General features: G+C 41.7%; 1 protein-coding gene across 1 annotated transcript in view; it reads left to right on the forward strand.

The window, feature by feature from the left end:
* The window catches only part of nectin1b (nectin cell adhesion molecule 1b), a gene marked incomplete at its 3' end in the record, with an annotated part of 197,884 nt that overhangs the window by 165,639 nt on the left and 9,937 nt on the right, over positions 1–22,308 (forward strand). The window contains exons 8-9 of the mRNA XM_083886584.1: positions 3,902–3,997; positions 9,684–9,785. Coding sequence (XP_083742710.1) covers positions 3,902–3,997; positions 9,684–9,785 — 198 coding nt within the window. The remainder of the gene's footprint in view (positions 1–3,901; positions 3,998–9,683; positions 9,786–22,308) is intronic.

Here is a 22,308-nt window from a genome sequence, read left to right on the forward strand (position 1 = left end):
GAAAACAGTGGCAAACTTGAACGTAGCTTACGCTTCCCTTTTGCCCGGGCGCTTCCTGCTCCCCCACAGGCTCGCGAGGTGCTTGTCGGCTTTCATTAGCGTCTGTCTCTCGAGTAAAGCCGACGCCCACACGCTGCCTGCATCGCATTGGTGGCCGATACGATTACGACACGTGCCCGCATCTGACGAATGATAATACCTAGCAGTAACTTTTAACCGCAAAGTGTTAGCGTTAGTGAGGTGGAAGGAGGGAAAATGATGCACAATTCTAGACGCGGATATAATGTGCTGCGTGTTTTTTTTTTTTTTACTCACCATATGGCACACGTAGTGACACATCACAGCGGCAGAAAACAACCTTAATAAATATTAAATAAAATTCCGAGCTCGGGCTGAGCATATGGTTGCGCTGGAGAGGAGGCAGAACATGTTGACATAAAAAAAGGGGATGTTGCAGTCGTAAAAATAGACGTCTGCTCTCGTAGCACAGTTTGAAAGACGACGCTCGGCACAAATGATGATTTGATTTTGTGTAATAAGCATGGGCTCACGTGCTCACATCAATTTTAGTTTTTATTTTGGTACATGCTAATTCATTTTTAAAGATGAAGCAAATTAGGGTTCTTACTTTAACTTAGATAATGATTGTATATCTTTGGCAGAGGGCATTTTTCACCACACTGCAGCTTCAACTAATATATATATATATATGATTTTTTCACTGTATTTAGGTTTGGATTCAGTCATTCTCATCAATGTAATTGTTTACTATAGGTCTAATATTCAGATAATGCCACTGACACACTGTCACACCCTGTTCCCCTTCAAAGTCTGTTTAATCTTCTCTCTCGGGGTCACTAGCGTATTCATGTCACTGTGTTACCGTGTGTTACCTCGCTTACGCCATAGCTGTGCTATATTTGCAGAAGTATTGAACGCGATCTTAACGGACGCCATAGATTTTTGCCGGGCACCGGGTTCTCTTGCAGCTGCTATCGGGTTTGCCCGGTATTGCCCAATATGTCGGGCTGCTAAGAGAACGGTCGGTTATTATTACTTCTCATTTTTTCCAATAAAAGCAGATAAGGCGGCATAAGGGCGCATTGGATAGGAATGCAGTTTTTGAATCTAATTTGGTCAGAGAATAATCAACAAGATATACTGTCTGTATAGAAAAATTAACCCACATTTAATATGAGAAGGTGACTTCAGCACTGGACAGCGACACAGCACAGCAGTGTTAAAGTACAAAAGCAGCATTGCGTAAAGTAGTGAATTTGCAATTTTACAACATATGAATAAGTGTGACTTTATTGCACATCATTCATCAATGTACACGATATTTATCACCTATATTCCAGACTTGCGGATGCATAGTACAGTGCGTTGAGTGAGCACACAGTATGCTTGTGTACTCTGCAAACACTAAGGCTATTTTTGCTCCCGACTATACTGTGTCAGCCAGCAGCGACAGTCTTGTACACTCTTGGTCTCCCGAGGGGCCAGCTTTTGTGGCGTAACGTGATTAAAAATGCGGCCGATTTCAACAAACAAAACTTAGCAGCGTACATGACAAAGGAGAAAGTGGAGTCAGATTCGATAAAACCCACTCTGCATAATGTAGAACCCGCTGCTCACGACTCACATGAACACTTTTCCTTCAGAATCTAAATCCAAATGTATGCATTATACAGAAACATGGTATAATTCCATCCTTCTAGAATAAATGGATCCCAATATGATCATGTGCAGGCTTCACTTGTCTCAAAAGTGTTGTAAAACATCAAATGATGCACCACTTTTCTTTCTTTCTTTTTTAAAAAAAAAATGACAATGTTCAGGGTTGTTCATTAACGTTCTCTTCCTGCAAGCTAATGGAAAGTGATGATTGGACGGCCTCGGTGTACGCTCAGGCCCAGACAGAGGATGAAAAAATTACCTTTTTGCCTCATTTACATGTCATGAAAAGCAAATTCAAGATTCCACCTGTATCAAAAATCCAGTCGGCGATGAGTGATGATTACAATTCTTTATAATGAGCCTGTAACGCTGTACCTGCACGAGCCACGTTTCGCAGGAGCCGCAATTGTCTGTCTCTGAGAGAGAGAGAGAGAAAAAAATTGGATGCTTCTCGCTGTGAAATAGAAGAGGGTTGTTGTGAGATGAGGGAGTGTGCTGCTGCACGTCATCCCTCTCTCTCTCTCTCTCTCTCTCTCTCTCTCTCTGTGTGTGTGTGTGTTTGCTGTGCCTCTGCGCCGCTGCAGGCTGAACAGGGTGCCACGCGAATCTGGCAGTGGCACGGCATCCCTGTCTGGAGACAAGGTGATACGAACTGGAAATAATGAGCGTGAAAGAAAGAGTTAAGAGGTGCACTCATGCACGGATTTTCTGCACATTAAAAACGCCGACTTGGCCTCGCGGAGAAAGGTCATGTTATTCAATAAGGAGGCGAAATGGGAGGCGGGAGGAGCCCCCCCGGAGATAATGCGGTGTAGGTACACAGCTCAGTGTCTGTGATCCACTTCATTATCTTAGCTCACTCATTATATCGTCGCCGCAATGTGGCAGATGACATCTGACTATCAGCGTGTTTGAGGGATGGGAGTTTGCTTTGTAGCGATTTCACACACACACACACACACACACACCCTTTCTTGTCTGGAATTATTATCGTCATCCGCTTCAAATACTCTCAACATCAAGCTCACAATTACTGCTGTCTTTGCCTCTCACAAACGAATCCTCCTCTTTCATCACACCAGTTACTGAGTGGCCTTTGTTGCCGTGAAAATGCCGTTACTGCCAGAGGTGGAAAGTAAAAAAAAATACTTTTACTCAAGTTACTGTGTTGAATACTTTTTTTTGTGTGTGTATTTTGTATTTTTTAAGTACAATTTAAAATCAGGAGTTTGTATTTTACTTGAGTACATATTGACTCAAGTGCTGCACTTAGTTACTTTATAAATCCTATCCGTTACTGAGTGAATGATGATGCACGTGAACATAGAGGGCTTGGCCAAAAGTGACATCATATCCTGTGTCACGTCGGGTGTGAGCTCCAAAATAGTTTTGGATTTCTGACCCCTTGTCATATCTCTACTACCCTCACACCCCACGCAAAGTAACTAAGTAACTTCTACTTAAAGTACATTTCAAATGAACTATGTATTACTTCTACTTGAGTAATATTTCATCAAAGTATTGGAACTTTTACTTGAGTACAATATTTTACTACTTTTTCCACCTCTGGTTACTGCTGGGCGGAAGGTAAATAGCAGGTTGCTCTTCCTTTAATGGTGGCACTCAGACAAGCACAGGTGTTCAGGTGTTGGTGGTTTTTTATCATTCCCCAGGTGTGTCAGCAGATAGGCAGGGTGAGTGCACTTGGGATTAGGGGGGTGGGGGGAGGGGGGGTTCGTACCAGGGATTCGGGGGCAAAAGTGGAGAGAGGAAACTGCCAGCTGAGCTCTGAGTCACGGCTCAGGACGACATGTCAGACAAACAGTCACTGCACAGTGGGGACGGTGTTTGTCCACGTGGCACCTCTGGATGAGGCTCCATCCACCCTGGAGGACTTGACTCACACATGCCCTTCTCCCTGCCCTCCATATTCCCCCCCCCCACCATCCCCATCCCCTCACCTCAGTGTCCAATTACAGCCCACTCTCATTAGCACAGTGTCTCTCCAGCGAGAGCCTTTGAAAAGGGCAGGGGGGAATGGCTGCCGCCGCAACAAAGCCTCCAACCTGAGATCTATCAAAATCCGAGGAAAGAGTGGGGGAAAAAAAAAGGCAAGTGCAGGCAGGACTTCTCATTATAGAGTGCCTTAGAAGGTGAGGGACGTAAAGGATGACGATCTCTCACCGTGCTGAGTGTCATGTTATCTTTTCACTCTCCTAACAGGACAGACCTCCCGCCCGCCCACAAACCTGCCCCTCCTCCGCCCAAAAAGAAGAACAGCGACATGAAGGGGCACTTGACATCCGATGACATCCAGGTAAGATTCACCCTTTCGATCTTCTCTCATCCTTTCTGGCTCATGTATCAGACACAAACCCTGAGGTTTCTGCTGTCAGTAAAACACAACAAAAGTGACCAATTGTATCTTCATATATATAATTAAAGGTCACATAGAGTGGTCCTGTTGCACATATATGTCAGTTATGGAGGTCTACTTACATACATTAACTTGTTTTTATGGTCAAAAACCTCCTAGTTGCTGTAAACGAGCCGATAGAAATCTGTCTTTTCTGACGCTGTTCCTGAGCCGCGATATTTCAGACATAAATCTCACCCCCAGAAGACAGAGTGTGTTGTGATTGGCCAGTACCCCGGAAGTGACATATTCAGCACACCCGCTCTCAGAAGCGCAGCTCCCCCCCCCCCCCCCCCTCTGGAACGGTGGATGCACTGCTACTCATTATCAAAACATTGTTTTAACAATGTTTAAAAATAGCTTCTTCACGACTCCCCGCCGTCAGAAGACACTGTCGCTCGTGAAACACCTCCACAACGGACGTGATTCTTCTTCTGCGGTTCAATGTACGCAACCGGATGTGCCCGGACTAGTGCCCAGACTAGTGCCCGGAGCAGGACTGCTGTTCCGGAGAACTGGTGTTTACGTAACCGGACCGGGTTTTTTCAGAGATCTCGTTGAGCCCGAAATTACAATAAAACACAGCGTTCTCAGCAGTGGCTGAACTGTTTGTTTAGAACCTTCAGGGCTTCTTAAACAAGGTAATGACGCAGATACACACTAAAAAACAGCGTTAATTGGAACTTCCGGTCAAGGTCTGCTTTAAGAGAAACAGTTGCCACAAGGACAGAGAAGTTGATAGTAGAACTTTTAAAGAAATAATTAACCGACAATCAACACGGGTCTTGGATGTATGAAAAAACTTACTGCTAACGCTTTTAAGAGGAGGAAAATTATGTTTTTTTTACATGCAAATATGACTTGATGCAGAACTGAAAAAGTTGCACATCAAAACCACCGTGTGGTTATTACGGTAATTTCGCCCGCGATGTTGCAGGAAGCTAGCGAAGTAGCATCTTCACCAGAGAGGAGAGAGTTGGACAAATGCCTTTACATTGAGACAGAAACTCAAACAAATGTATACTTTAAATGTATTTTTCTTTTATTATCAGGTATTTTAGTCATTGTAAAATTGTAAAATAACTGCCAGATATTAGTTAGTTAGATGAGTTACTCTGGAAAAAGTAAGTGTTTTGTTTAATCCCGTGATGTGATTTTCATAACTTGAATAATGAGCAGCTTTGTTATTAATCAGTGACAAACTGAAATGTCAACAACAACGAGTGGATTAGTGAGGGAGAATTATGCGTCGGCAGCCGTGCGTTCTCGGATCACTGATCTGGGCTAAACTGGGCTAAAATGGCGCCACTGTGGTGCATGCGTGTTTGATCTGTGGCACACGCTCAGTTTTAGTAGGAACGCTGATATCTTTAGAACCGCTGCATGCATTTGAAAAGTCATTTTTTTAAAGAAAAACAAGAAAAGGGGGCTTTTAGTTCCACTTCCCTTTTCTTTCAACTAGACACACTTCTGCCTGTCAATCATCTTGATGAGCAGTGTCTCGAAATGACACGGAGATGATCAGCATCTGTTGAGCTACCGGGGCAACTCACAATAAAACAGTTTCATTTTGTATTTGCGATATAACTGCTGCAGGTTTAGCTTTGGTAAACTTTCTTATTATTCCCTCTTGATTTTTTTTTTCTGTTTTGAAGACTAACAAAACACCAACTCGCCCAATTATACTATTTCATAGTTTTGAAGAGGGTGTAAGAAATTATCTTCACAAAACTAAATAAAAACAACAACAACAACAGCATATTTAAATATACAAGCAAAAGATCTGAAACAATGGCTGCTTTTAAAAGCTATTATTTCCAATTTGTGCCTGAAACCATTTTTATGTTCACGTTTTTTATGTCCGTTTTAACAATTTCGGCTCTGTGTTCGTGGTCGAGTTAGCTTAGCAATCGAAAAGTTATCCAAACACTCAAAGCCACATTAAGAAAAGAAAAAAAAGATATATAACAATGTATTTTAAGGCTGGATAGTTCGAATCGCAGTCTGGTCAGAACTCTGGACATGCTCCTACAGAGTCATTCCAAGCCTGTCTGCTTAATTGCAAGGCAGGATTTATGTATGTGGTTTATATCTCGTTCTTTTTCTTCTTCTTCTTCTTCTTCTTTGTCCCTGAAGCTCTTCACCAGTTAGCATTTGAAAATGTAGCGTTCCAGTTTATTGGTTGGGAATGCTGCCTTTGAGCCAGTTTCAACAATTCATACATCAAAAATGTTTGGCTCGTTCAACACGATCTCACAACTTTTTGACATATTTAACTTCTTTCCCCGCAATTTTTTTCCCCACAGGGGATTCATTAATAGAGCGACTAATGAGAGCACTCATCATTTTCTGGGGACATACACATGTCCTAGCTGTACTTGTAAGTTAGGCCCACTTTACATTACGCTTTTCGCGACAGCGGGACTGACGACAGCGGCGACACCCAGCGTAAAGAGAATTCCCGTTGTCGTAGTACCACTGTCTTCAAATTTTCTTCCGACAACTCAGCGGGAGTCCCCAACTTCAAAGTGCGCATAAAGAGAACGCGTCGGGCTCGCGACAGCGGGAGGTCAGGGTTTATGCGATTAGCATATAGCGCACGCTAATTAGCAAATACCGCGGAAAATGGCGGGGCGGTGAAGGATGGCGCTGGACACTGTACGTGGAGCACTTCCGAAACCAGGTGCCGGATCGGTATCTGGCCGGAGATCCAGAAGAAGCTGGAGTCATCCAGGAACAAGATGGTCTACGTAAAAAAATGCGGAAAAACAGCGGATGCGGGAGGCCGGCTACGATCGTACAGTCGAGCAAGTAAAGAGGAAAGTTGTAAGTAGGGTGTGCTGCCAGATTTTCGGGCGGTGTGTCTAAAGATGTAAAAAAAGCGTAATGTAAAGTGGGCCTTAGTAACACATTGTATTAATACAGAACCTGCTAACACAAACCACATGTAGTAGCTAATTGACTCACAGTTTCCTGTGAACATACAGGAGCTAGCTTTCCCAGCTTACTAGCTAGCTAGCTTTGATGTTGTGCTTTAGACTTTCTAGCTAGTAAGCTGGCTAGCTTACTAGCCATCTTACTGCTAGCCAGCTTACTACTAGTAAGGTCACTAAAGCCAGTAACTGGGCTTTAAAAAAAGAAGCCAGAGAGGCATACATCACTGAAGCAAAGACAATAGCCGGTATTTTTAGCGACTTACATTCACGGAGTCACAGACAATTGGCAGCAAAATGAAGCCACATTTCCAAGTTCTGCTTCAAACAATAACTTCTGGTGTTTAGGATTTTGGAGCTTTGATGAAAAGGAGATGTTTGGATTCCACACTTACAGAAACCTAACTTTATTGTCAGCAGGCCTCTGCCCATCTTTGAATTTTTCATCGGACTTTATGAGCCCTACAGTGGGGAAATGTATGAAAATGAAAGTTTTAACTTAAATAAGGAAACAGTTCACAAAAATAACAATTTCGAATTTATGAAAAAAAGATAGACTCAATATTATTTTTTGCTTTCTCATAATGTGGTTATTGGTCTGGCTCTGCTCTGACCACATTTGAAAATAAAATACGGACGCCAAGGAAAAGTTTGAATTAAGGCGCAGAGACAGACACAGACAGGTAATGGGAAACGCAGTATTTTCCATTATTGCACCGGGAGCCCTGAAAATAAAACTGGATACTGTTTGCCTTATTTTAGAAATGCTGGGTGATTTCACTGGCCTGTAGAGACTGGCAGCAACCCCGGCGTTATCACTGCCCAGTGCACAAAGCGAAACTGGCAACGTTAGCCCAAGTAGAAACATCTGCGCTCGCTACATCACAAGCAATCAGTGTATGTTGTGGTGAGATGGTCTCCGAGAGCCAAACGGACGACATCCATCCAGGAGGCTGATGTCTTTATGTTTCCGAAACAAACGTTTCCTCCAGCTAATTACATATGAAGTCTGGTGCTCAGCTCGCCATTCAACCACTCAGCCATTCACTTCTTTGCCTTTTGATGTAATGTGAATGGAAAAGCTCACGCACACTGACCGCACTCAACACCTTTTCTCTTTCTGTCTTTCATTCGGCTGACTTTTGATCAGTCAATTAATTTTAAAGGTGCACTATGTAATACATCTAAAGCAACTGGCCATAATCCTAATTCTCCTAATATGTCACAGAGACTCAGGAATAATGTTCATATAACAAACTGAACTCACCAACAACAACAGTACAGACAAAATATTTGCATTAAAAAAAAAATATTTTGCAGACTGCAAATCATGTTTTATGTTTTGAAATCATGTTTTGGCGTCATGTGGCGCCACCTACCGCCGTCTACCCTTCATTGCAGTCAGTAGAGTCTCCGCTGCCGAGCAACCACGGGTTGCCAGTTACATCAGAAAACAAAACATTCTCACATATGGCACCTTTAATGTAATAATGCACACAAAAATAGGTTTAAAAAAATCTGATAATATCCAGTATTATTACATATTGTCATTTTTAATGAGACTATGGAAATCACATTTAAAGATAATGGCTTCTATAGAATAAATCCTTTATTAAAAATAAATAATAATAAAATACACACGACGCAATAATGAAGCTGTAATACATGGATTTTTGGACACTGACCCTTTGACTGTTGTAACGTTCAACAAGGTTTTTTCTAATTTGCGCCAATAAAAGAGAAACATTAACAGATTAAACGCTCAGTTCAACATCCTCGGTCTCAAAATGCCCGAGATATTTAATGAGAACGCAGAAGCACATTTGTGTGCTGTGAATTTCTCCATTCAAAGGTGTCTTTGCTCGGGGATAATTTTTTCGTTTTCGAGTATCTCAGTTCACTGACATCAAACCGTTAAATGGGTCTGCGTAGAACGAACATCACAGTGGGAGTTTTACATCCAGACGAGCGAGTTTCTGAGGCTGCGAAAGTGTTTGTTTTCTCAAGGATTCCAAACAAAGACGAGAAACTAACTTGTTTATGCAGGATGAATATCATAAAGAGGTTCTTCAATGAGCTTCATCTGCAATGTTAACCCGTCCTTGGCTCTAATTAATCTCTATCTGTTCTGACATCACGTGTGTCACGCTCAAATTTCGGCTATATCTCTTTCAGCTTTAGTTTGCACTGCTGCTCCGCTATTTCAGAAGTTTACATCATCATTGTAGCCTTTGTTTGACATGGATGCAATTAATTAGACTAAATCGTCTTTGATACACACGGAATAGAGGGGATGAGGTTCAGACTGCTGTCTGTCAGGTTTCAAATCTCATTTGTGAGCGAATGGTATTAAAAAAAAACAAAAAAACACCCTGCTCATAATGCTCTGCAGCTTAAAAACTTAAATTAAATGATGTATGATTGTGAAATGTCTTCTTTTTGTGGCAGCATCTCCACATTAATCTCAAATCTCAGTCATACGGTCATAACAACCACCAAGATTTAGGTGATTTTTCAACACATAGCAGAGGAACAATGGCGTCTGCATTGGCAAATGTCATCTTAGAACAGTCAACAAGGTGAGAAGGGCCATTTTTTGTGATTCATTCGAACGATTTCATGGTCGGGTTGCTTGTGTTTGTGTTTCCTTGTAGGTGGTTCATCTTGACAAAGATGAGGAAATGCAGAAGCTTCCTCTTCAGCCTCCCTATTACGACATGGCGCCCTCTGAGTCGACACCCTTTACTGATAAGCAGGTGAGTAGTGATGTGCCGTGTGCCGGGTTTTTTAAAGGAGCCCCTCTTTGACAGGGTTCACCCACAGCTGCTGCTGCCTTTCACCGTGTGAAGTAATTGCCGGTGAAAGGGATCTGACCTCGATCTGCCATGCAGTATGCTCTGGGCCTTTTGAGAATTTAGGCTTCCCTACGACGAACGTGACTGAGGATCTTTGACTTCAGCTTTGCTTTGCCTGTTGTTGAAAGTGGACGCGGGAGGTGTGCGCGACGAGCTGTGCAACGGTCAGTCCACTCCTCAGCTTCTTATCTCATCCTTTACATCAGAGCCACTCAGCTTCTACCAAAGCACTGAGTTGACCAAAGACCTTCTCTCTGTGGACTATACTGGCGCTTTTCCACTACACATCCCCGCCTAGCCTCGGCATGGCACGGCTCAACTCTGCACGGTTTGATATAGTAACTAGTGACAAACTAGTGACTAGTGACTTGTAAAGCAGTTGTTTTTGGTGTTCTGAATCATTAGACTCAATTAATTCATGGATTAATCGGGGGCGACGGTAGCTCAGTGGTACACTCTTAGAAATAAAAGTGCTAAGTAGAACCATATAAGTTTCTTCGGTTTGTCCTCACAGGAGAACCTTTTTTGGAACCCTCAAGCCCAATTTATACTCCTGCGTAAAGTGCTCTGCGTAGGCTACGCAGAGTCCTCTGCGTCGACGCAGAACCTGTTGTAGAGTCTCCGCGTCGTCTCCGGATGCACGGAATATTTTTTTAAGTGTCCGTCACTCCGTCAAGGGACAACGGAGACGGCAAGAGCTGCGATTGGTCCTAAAAGTGCTAAGTAGAACCATATAAGGTTCTTCGGTTTGTCCTCACAGGAGAACCTTTTTTGGAACCCTTAGTGTTACCAAGAACCATTTAAAAAAAAACACCTTAATACAGTAGCCCAAAAGCATCACACACTACACTCTTAGAAATAAAAATGCTAAGTAGAACCATATAAGGTTCTTCGGCTTGACCTCATAGGAGAACCCTTTTTTGCTCCAGTTAGAACCTTTTTATAAAGGTTCCACCAAGAACCCTTTTTAAACCCTTTATTCAGGAAAGGGGTTTTAAAGGATTCTCTGGATCAAAACGGTTCTTACCGGAAACATTAGTGTTACCAAGAACGCTTGAAAACCCTTTCTTCGGGAAATGGTTTTTCAGAAATGGCTCCAGGTAGAACCTCAGCCCTTGTAGAAGAACAACTTTTGGAACCCTAAGAGTGTAGAGTGAGTCGTCTTTCAACTGGAAGGTTGTTTTTGACTTTGATTTCTGGCTCGGCTAGTTTACATGCTAATGTGTCCTTGGGCAAGACACCCTACGTTGTTCCTGGCGCTATATGAATACAGATCGTTAACTGTTAAAAAATATTGTTGGGTTTGACTCTCTGACCAATCAGTGGCCACGTATGGTATGGGCTCAGTTCGCTTGAATAAAACAAGGTACCAGGTACTATCCGTTAATAGCAATAACGAAGAAAACCATGCAGAATCTCGCCGAGTTGTGCTGGAACTGTGTAGCGGAAAAAAGCCATATGAAGATCTGACCCGACACCCACCGTCTACTCCCCACCCCGATGCCACCATAATAACTTGTGTCTTTTCATAGTGTATGTGCCGACAAATTACACTGTGATGCTTTTCAGCTCATCGTTACCCCCCGAGAATTAACTGTTGACTGTGAAGTGTTTGCCTTGTTATCAGCTGCGTCTGCTAACTGCGCTGAGCCTCCCTCAGTGGCAGATGCTCGAGTGTGTTGGAAGCATTGCTTGCTTTGGCTGGAGTCTCGGCTTTGAGCATAACAAAATAAAATAAAAAATAAAGAAAATCTTTATGTATTATTGTTGCTATACCTGCTAATGAAGCTGAGAAGTGGTGTGCCAATAATAGCATAGTAAATGAGAAAGTGTTTTTTTTTCTTCAATTAGATCAATACCTCAGCATGATTTCAGTTGTTGAAAGCAAAACAATGACAACAATACACAGAAAACCTGTCACTAAATTATAATAAGGTAGCACATGGTGTAAAGACTGAATGTGCCCCCCCACCTACCCCTCCCTCCCAGTCAGCCACACCAGCAGGGTGCAGCACTGTCTCATTTTAAAAGCTAGTACCACCAGCAGGGATTGCATTGTCAAGAATAAACACATTAACATCAACTGCACGTCTGTCCGTCCAGGGAGTGGATCCCTCACCTATGGTTCTCCCTAAGGTTTCTACCCTTTTTCCCTGTTACAAGGGTTTTTTTCCCTGGTAGTTTTTCCTTACCCTGGTCGAAGGTCTAAGGCAGGGGTTCTCAAAGCGCGCTAATTTAGGAACCCAACATTGGACTGAGGGCCGCCAAAGGAAAACAACAGAAAGAAATCCCATTTTTTATAAATTTTAATGACCAGATTGCAGTTCTACAGTTTAGTGTTAAGTAATATAAGCGTTAATATAATGTAATTTAAGGATTAATATAATAACGCTTTATAATTTACTGGGTAATTACCCAGTATTTTGGCCATTGTTCTTACCTTCTAATTACAGGTTAATACCAAGTAACACATTAATATATGTACTGGGTAATAGCTAGTAATTGGGGGCTGTAGCTACCTGCTTATTACCAGCTTATAACCCAATAATACACTAAAATTCACCAGAAACCAGGTAAATACCCAGTATTTTTGTTTACACTTATTGGTCTGTATCCAGTAATGTCCAATAAACATTTAACAAGCTTATTAGCTCCTGGATTAAAACTATCAACTGTAATTCATCGCGGGGCCGCCAGAAATGTTTTTGCGGGCCGCCATTGGCCCGCGGGCCGCACTTTGAGAACCAATGGTCTAAGTTGTCGAGTTGTGGTACATTGCGAGACAGACAGAGGCTGAGCTATAGGAGGCCGGGGAATTGAGAAGCAAAGAAGCACACGCTGTATCGATGGTTTCTCGTCTTTCCATCGGGCTTCATGAAAATACATGCGACTGCTTTGAATTGATCAAACTCAAGTGAGTGAACCAACCAACCAACCAACCAGTGTTGCTAATGCAAATCACTACCACTTTAAGCCGCGTTGACATTAATAGTCAGGTTTTCTTTTTGGTACTTTTCCCTGCACTGATTTAATGTTTACTGCCCCCTGCTGTTGTCATACTCATGCTCATGAATGTGCAATCAATACACACAACTCATATTGCAGACACACACACACACTCTTCTCTTAATGAACTTGCCGGGATATCTCAATTGCTATCGCTCTCTTCCCCTCCCTCGACAAATTGATTTTGATTTTCCGTGTGGTTCCTCAACGATATTAAACTGTCATCCTCGATTCTATGCTTAAAGGAAACGGATGTTTAATTTTAATAATCCCTCGGACACTGAGGGTAGATTTTCCCGCAGATTTATTCCTTATCGCCCACGAACGTCCGCCTCGAACTGAAGTTTTAGGGCCGCTCTTAAGATGAACGGGCTAACGGCGAGGTTTTCAAAACACTATTTTGTCTGCGGCGCGCATTGACTGCTGAGCATCAAGTGTTACTAATGACGATTCTCTAGGGGCAAAACACTATCTGCCAATTTTGAATGCGACGTGACTGTAATTTTCCTCCTGATTGCACCCTGGTCATGACAAATATCCCAGATATTTAAATATCCAGCGAGAGGCGGAGGAGAGAGACGTGCGATGGCAGCGGAGAGAGAGATTGCACAGTGGATTTTAAATTATTAATGTGAAATTCTGTGGGAGCTTCAATCATTTCTGTGTAATCCTCTCTCGGATGGAAATAAGGTACGTTGATGCAGTTTGCGGACAACAGGTATCGAGCCGATCGATGTGATTCCTCCACCGCCCACCCCACCCGCCCCGTTTAACACGCGCCCCTAAGATGATTTATGTATAACCGCGGCTTAGCCTAACAGCTATGCTTTGCATTAATGCCATCGTAACTCGCTCTTTTACTCCACTGATTTTATCAAGCACAGCGCCGAGCGCCGTTTGATCCAGTCGCCGACTCCCTCGCTCTTATAACATTAGCGCCGGGAATGAAAAGAAATGCCTGTTTTTATTTCGATTCCTGCAATTTTCTCTGTAAAAATACAAACATCAGTGCAGAGTGGTTTGCCTTTTTTTTTTTTTTTTTTTCCTGTTACCGTCTGTACTCAAACAGCCACTTTGTTTGTTTTTTTTTGCTTTTCATCAAATGGCCTTTTTTTTTGTTCCCCCTCGTCATCTTCAATGTCCATCTGTGGCTGAAGCAAAGTGACAGAATAAACACAGTTCTGCCCTTTCGTTAAAAAACGTGATAGCTACCACCTCCGAGGGCAAAGGGAATCGTCACGTTGTGTTACCTCTTCTCTCTCTGTATGTATTTAAACACATTAAAACATGTGCATGTTTGGTCCAAACACAAATAGTGAAAAAAAGTGTCAGTGTTTTCCAAAAAACCTCAAAATAACAACGTCGTCAAATGTCTCGTTTTGTCCACAAACCAAAAGATATTCAGTTTCACTGTCCGAGACGAGCAAACCAACCGCAGGATATTTTCATTTGCAGGAGCCATGCAGTGCACATAATACAATTACCACCCTTAAAGTGCTATGGTGTTATTTCCTTCCCATTTTTGACATATTATGTGGACACAGGTTTACCATAATCCAAGCTTTATGGCTCCGTTGCTTCCTTTAGTCACCGTGATTGTTTGGTAGTTCACATCCAATTTCCATGCCCATCAACTGTGAGCTTTGCATAATTTATGAGGAACAAACACGAGAAGAAGGAGAATCATTAAAACAACAACAGCGACATCCTTTTGTTGTTCTTGAGGTCACTCGAAAACCAACGGATTAAATGTCATTGTGTGCATGTTAACTAAGAGCTTTATTTACTTTTTTTGTAAATTGTTTTGCCAGGTATGATTTTCCTGCAAATCTGACTTGTTTGTTTGTTTGTTCCACGCTTCAACATTTTTCTTTGCCTTGCTCTTGCCTTGCAAGATGTCTCCCCGACCGTGACCAGATGTCCCACTCGTCGCCGCTTTCTACCTTTCCCTTTTTCTTTGTCACGCATATATTTAATTTTTTTTGTTGTTGGGCTGCCTCACTCTTCACACACACCTCTCGCCCCTTCTCTTGTCTCCAGAACTCTGGCCACAAGGACTGTGATGTCCAGTATGCGGAGCTGGATACCGCGGCTTTGGCCTCCGCTCCCGGCCCACGATGCACTGCTCACACTGGCCCTGGGGACCTTGTCGAGTATGCAACCATCCAGCCTAGCTCACACTAGCGCATGCCATTATACGCCTTTTCCCCCCTCAAACTTTGGCCTGAAGGTACACGGACTGATGCACTCCTTCCCTTCATTTATCCCCCCTTTTTTTCCCCCAGCATACACTGACCCCTCTTTACCACATGGTCTTTCCCTGTCTACCTTCCTCTTTAGTCTTGGCGGTCTGTTGATTTCCCTCCTGCTGCGCCGCACAAACTTTGAGGTGGATGTATTTTCAGGCTATTACCTCGACAACAGTGTAGTACAGACAGTTTCTTGCCCTTTATTGCGTGGGATCTTGGGATTGGCATTAGTGCTCTGTTATTTTCAGAAAGCCTTGATGCAAAATATGACTCAAACAATAAAATTTTAATGTTTTTTCTCATCACGTAGACATAGCATGTGTGAATCCTGCTCCGAGAGCAATCTATAACGTCTCCCTTATCGTTTAAAGCGGAACTAGACCGGAAGTTCCAATTAACGCTGTTTTTTAGTGTGTATCTGCGTCATTACCTTGTTTAAGAAGCCCTGAAGGTTCTTAACAAACAGTTCAGCCACTGCTGACAACGCTGTGTTTTATTGTAATCTCGGGCTCAGCGAGATCTCTGAAAATGCGGTTATAGTTACGTAAACAGCAGTTCTCCGGAACAGCCGATCGTCCTGCTCCGGGCACTAGTCTGGGCACATCCGGTTGCGTAGACATTGAACCGCAGAAGAAGAATAACGCCCGTTGTGGAGGTGTTTCACGAGCGACAGTGTCTTCTAACTCTGGGTCTGACTCCGGGTCAAAGTCAAAAAAAGGGACTGCGGCGGGGAGTCGTGAAGAAGCTATTTTTAAACACTGTTGACACAATGTTTTGATAATGAGGAGCAGTGCATCCACCGTTCCAGAGGGGGGCGCTGCGCTTCTGAGAACGGATGTGCTGGATAGTACTGGCCAATCACAAGACTCTGTCTTCTGGGGGTGAAAGTTCACTCTGAAATCTCGCAGCAGAAAAACACCGTCAGAAAAGAGGATTTCTATCGGCTCGTTTACAGCAACTAGGAGGTTTTTGACCATAAAAACAAGTTAATATATGTAAGTAGACCTCCATAACTAACATATATGTGCAACAGGACCACTCTATGTCACCTTTAAAACAATGTTTTGATAATGAGCAGCAGTGCATCCACCGTACCAGAAGGGGGAGCTGCGCTTCTGAGAGCAGGTGTGCCGAATGTCACTTCCGGGTACTGGCCAATCACAACACAGTCTGTCTTCTCAGGGGAGATTTATGTCTGAAATAGCGCGGCTGACAAGTGCTTCACAAAGGACAGATTTCTATCGGCTCATTTCCAGCAACTAGGAGGTTTTTGACCATTAAAACAAGTTAATGTATGTAAATAATAGACCTCCATAACTCACATATATGTGCAACAGGACCACTCTATGTGAGCTTTAACATACTCCATTAATGTGTTCTCAGTGAAGTGGTGAATCCTTACACATGTATTTTGAACACAACTGTGTTGCCTTAACAACAAACACAGAAGTCTAGCAAATAATATATCAAATATTCCGTCTTTTGTCTGATGAAAAGCATAGAAAATGTGTTTCTCAAGTGATTATGACACCCTTGACAACCCTGATTGGTAGCTGGGATAAAAACACGCTCGACAAGACGGAGCGCTGATATTTCATTTTAACTTCACAGGAGAGAGCCGTGAAAACAACAAAAAAAAAACTGAAAATCCTTCCATTACACACAAATACGCAGGCCCTTCAACAATCGAAATATTCATTATTCACGTACGGCAAAGTGGGAAATCAGGGCCACGAATCTCCATGTCGCTAGACTGCTTCGATTGCTTCCTATGACAGATTCCCTAAGGGAAGCTATTCTCCAGGCGATTCACAAGGTTTTCTCCCCTGGGCGATTGCTGAGAGACGACGGGCGCGCGGCACAAACGTGCACTACGTTACTGAAATAGTCCAACAGCAGCCATCCTCTTTTCATTTAAAGACAATTTCATCTGAGGGCGAATAAATGCAGCTGTCAACCGCGTTATGGTGCATAAAGCCGGGAATTAAATCTGCCGTATGAGCTGTTTGCATTTTAATCGTATATATTTAGTTATTTATTTATTTGTCAAACGTGTGGGTGTAGAGAGAGCAGCTTTGACTTACGGTACAAGTGGAGCACCGGCGGTCTACCTCTTTGTCACTTTGACTGCAGTTTTACTTCGGTGAGTCACACCTGTAAATAGATTTAATCCCATATTCCCAGGTCAAAACCCCACGTCTCAACAGGATGCTAAATGACGCCAAAACCATAGAAGTGACAGTGATCTACAGGGTGCAAACCTATTTTTTTTTTTTTTTTTTAGTATTTACATCATGACTTCACCCAAATCTGAAAAAAAAAAAAAAATATTCTCTGAAATCTCAGGAAAATAAAGTCAATATATGAGGCTGAAACCTGGATTCTCTTGACCTGCCACCAGGGGGCAATCCCACTGGTTTAAATACAAGTCAATCTACTCTAATCAGTTCACTAGACATCCATTTTGTGATATTTATGATCCCATTCAGAGTCAAATAATTGCTTTTATTGAATTGTTAGTACGTGGCCGAATGATTGGCACCTGCTCGCATATTCTTCTCAAATTACAGAAATCAAGGCCTTAAAGATCTAAAGCTGAGAGCGCACTGCAGACTCCATTCCGTTCTTTTCATTCTCCGACTCTCGCTGGCTTGTCCTCCATCTTCCTCGTTGTTTTTTTTTTTTTTTGTTGGCCTGAGGTTTAAGTGGGTGGAGCTTTTCTTTTCGAAGCCGCCACTTAAAACATGCTGTGGCCGGTTTGTCACTTTTGAAGGTGGTGTCGAAACACCGCGCGTGTAAACCGAGGCCTTTTAATTTTAAGGCTACAAATGCCAAGCATTTATGCAAACTCATGGAAATTGACTTTTTCTTAAAATGAAATAAACCTTGGACCTTGAACCCACCATGTGCTGACAAATAGATAGAATAGGGAATAAAATTATATTGTATTATCACAACATTTAGACACAATACAAGAAAATATCTTAGAATATTGCCTGGAAAGTCATACACACTATTTAAGAAACAACCATTTAAATAAAGTGCTGCAAGGTTTTATAACTGTAATAAAGAGAAAGAGAATATATGTTATTGTAATGTAGCAGCATGTCCAGGGGGTTTGACTGAACATAGCTTGCATATAGGCTGTAATTAAATTCTATAATGTATGTTATCAGACAAATATATTAAAAGATCAGAAACATTAGAGTCATATGGAGTCGCATACTGTAGGTGTATAATCTCACCAGCATCAGAAGAATATGTTTAACAGCTGAATAGGATTGAGATGCTTCTCTGGTCTGCTGCCTCCTGTGACTCAGGCCAAAGGAAATTAGCAGGTTTTTTAATAATATTCTTGCATAAAGCTATGTGCACACAGTCGGTATTAACATCCCAAACTTATCTTTGATATTAAATCTTTGGCAGCTGCACGTGGGAGGGAGCTCATCAAAGTCCTCCACAAAGAGCCACAGTAAAAAAAAAAAAAAAAAACATAATTTGTTCAGACTTTAGACTTTAATCATCTGAATTATCTTGTTTTTTTGTGGGGTTTTTTCTTACCGAAACAATGGTAAAAAAAACCCGAACATTATCTTTAGTGGAGTCGTACATAATGGTGAGGAGCCTCGTTTGAAGATGACGTTTTTAGGACGACAGGTAAAACTGATGTATGCGTCTATTGCGGCGGCTAAATGTTGAAAAAGCAAATATAATGATGTTTTAAAACAAGTTTTGATAGAGTGCAAATGTGGATCTACATTTACTCGAATTTATTGTATGATTTAAATAGTGCAATTTTGGAAATTTAGATGCTCTTAAAGGGGTCATACTATGCAAAATCAACTTTTTAATCCTTGAAATCCTTATATTTGGGACTCTGGAGGTCATATGAGTCGGCAAAGTGTGAAAAAAGAGGACTCAGTCGTGTTTTTGTGGTCCTCCTCAGTCTATGTACGGGAGATAAAACGCACGATGTTGACTTCCGCACTCATTGCTACGTCGCAATGCGCTAAATTCCTGGAATTGTCGTCTCGCGGAGCTCCGCTTTGTCCGTAAAAAACGCGCGAGGGTTCTGACGAGGGCAATAGTATCCAAAAACCAGAAGTCCGCAAAGTCCGCGAAAAGTTCTATTCTTGGCTCCACAGTGCAGCACAGAGTTCTACACAAACTTCCAGCCTCAGAGGATTTATCTGTTCACTGGATACAATGTGCCTGCTAGAGCCTGCAAATGATCACTTTTTCAAATGCTAACTGCTGTTAGCTCCCAGTAGCCTCTGTGGCTGATGTCATTTCCTGTCCATAAATATGGTTTTACTTTTTTTTTAAGGTGGACCTAAAGAGATACTACTAAACCGAGCGTTCTGAACAGGGCTGTTTTGGAAGGCAGGGTATCCGCGGGGTCTTAAAAAGTCTTAAAAGTCTTCAATCCAATAATTTGAATTTAAGGCCTTAAATACAATTTTGAAAGGTCTTAAAAATCTATCAACGTTACCTTTATTTAAAACATGCTTAAACTTCAGTCTCGCGTTGAAATGTTTACTATTTTTGAGATTGCGATAACACAACTACAACGCGGAACTAAAGTAGGCCAGAATTTATCGAGCACCACTAGCTAGTGTGCTGTGCGCGCGCCGCGGTGTGTTACAGCTTAGCATAGCAGCAGAGAAAACTTAATGAAAGCCTACAGCTGAGCCGAATTTCAACGATTTGTGGCTCCAGTTTTCCTTGATGTCTTTTTTGCAAGTACGGATTTGAAATGGGTCTTGAATTTTATTCATTATGGCCTTAAAAAAGTCTTTAAAAGTCTTACATTTGACTTGTTGACACCTGCAGAGACCCTGGGCAGGGTGATTGAACTGCTGTGGTGCGTCATCCTTAAAGTATTTTGAACAAAGCATGTCACGGGCATGTTCATTAGGACACCAGGGAACTCGGTTAACTTGGAGAAAATAGGGTATAATAAAAAAAGGCCCCCCTTAACCACCAAAAGACACAGTTCTGAGAAAGAACAGGATATTGATCGCATTCAGTCAGCAGCTCTGCAGACGACGCTCGTACTGTCACAATTTCAACATGAAAGTCCTCGCGGGGGAGTGTCTGTTTCGACATTTCTTTGTTCGTTGTAAGGCGTCGAGCCTCGTCTTGACTGGCTCCTGTCACAGGGTTACAAAGTTTAATAAGCTCTTTTGTTTACTGAGCCAAAGAACAAAAAACCACGAGGTCACACCCAGAGTCACAGAATATCCTCACTTTATCCTCTGAGGAAGAATAAAGCCTTTTCTCCAGTTCACCTCTGGTCAGGGACTTAATCAGTGAAATAAATCAGCCGGCGTTAATCACATCGTGATTGCATGTTTTTCCCAGCATCCATTTGGTGTTGGCAGTTGAGTTATTATACTATATCAGATACCAAAAAGTTACCGGGGACACGATTTTCTGAGGTTATCTTCCCCCCAATGCACTGTTACTTATAATGACTTCGAGGTGCGCCAGATTTCATTTAGATCAACCCTCAGTTTTAAATGTATGCATTTAAGATAAACTGTACAATGGGAAATGTGACCTGCCACAAAAAAGCAATGGATTATTACATTTATTTAACACCTTTTTTCTGTCATTTTAGCGGCTGAGTACAAACGCTACAGGTGGAATTATTGATAATGTGCATGTGCTGTGTTTGAAGAGATGTGGAAGCTGAATCGACTGTACATATATACGGAAGTGGACTTTGTCGACTGCACGCTGTTGTCTAAGCTACTGTCAGTGATGTTGTCGTTGGGTTAACTCACCGTCTTCTGCTGCCTCTCATTGTCATGAGGAGATATTGCAGTATATGTGCAGAATTTGTAGAAAAGGGAGGATATTTCCTAGTTTGCCAAATCACGTTTGAGCAGACTTGCCCACAATAAATCTTAATCAGCTATTAGCTTTTTTTTTCTTTTTTTTCTTAAATTAGCCAAAGGCTCAGTAGCATGTGAATTCAGTTGCAAATGCTGTTTCTCAGCTGCTAGTGTGTGAGTAAGAGTGAAGGTTATTTTTGGTTCAAATCATGCCTCAGTAGAAAGAAGCACCTGTTGAAATGTTGAATTCTGGCTCCTGATTGGACGAGGTGTTCTCGGACGTTCTTAAGGTTTCAAACACTCTATGTCGCTATTGTGATGTAGAGCTATTGGACACATTGTGACTTATGTATTTTACTAAGATCAGCTTCAAAATCCTCAATCATTCATTCTCACTTTTCTTTCATTTCCTGGATAGAATAGAATATAATAGAATAGAATAGTAAAAAAGCTTTTTGACAAATGTTTTTTTTTTTTATCTTTCAGAATAAAGTTGTAATATTATTAATATTATGGAGTCATAATTATTATTAAAGCAAAATCTCAGACGAGAAAAAAAAGACTTTATTCTGGTAAAAATTCTGACTATTCTTGAATTATAACTTTTTTTTAATATTGTGACTTAATTGTCATGAAATGACATCTTAATTCTTGTAATATTATGACTTTAGTCTTGTAATATGACAACTATATATGACTATTTATTCAGTATATATATAAATAGTGACCTTTTCCTCGTATTATAATGAGTTTTTTTAATTTTACGACTTTGTTCTCAAAGATACATATTTATTTTCCCTCTTCAGTTTGGCCATAATACGCCGTCGTAGAATAGAATAGAATATAAAGTTTTGTTTGTTTATTGCATAGAGACACATTTATTAAGATTTCGGTCTTGTTTTATATTCATTGAAAGTCCATTTTCCGTCCATGCCTGAAGGAGCATAAATGTGTACATGCGAGAGGGGGAAGCTAGATCGATTTGCATAAACTTGCACTCTGAAAGTAAATGTGACTGTGGGGATATTAAGTGAATGAAAAATAAGTTTGTATCACAACAAAATTATGCCATGATTGAAAAAATTCAAGTGTACGGTTCGAAATCGAAAATCGTTTTGATACGTTCTCTGCCTTAGATGCAAGACTTTGGCCAACGCAGGTCAATGAGTCCTTTGACTTATCTACTAAATGTTGGCGTGAGATAAAAAAAATATATTTCAACAAGCAGTGGAGATTGACGCAGTTGTGCCGAATAACAGCTTCTAAGAATATCGTGCAACACAAAACTAACAAACACGGCCGCGCGGCTGCAATAAAAACCTCCTCAAA

The sequence above is a fragment of the Microchirus variegatus genome (assembly GCF_963457635.1).
Source record: "Microchirus variegatus genome assembly, chromosome: 3".
Taxonomy (NCBI): Eukaryota; Metazoa; Chordata; class Actinopteri; order Pleuronectiformes; family Soleidae; genus Microchirus; species Microchirus variegatus.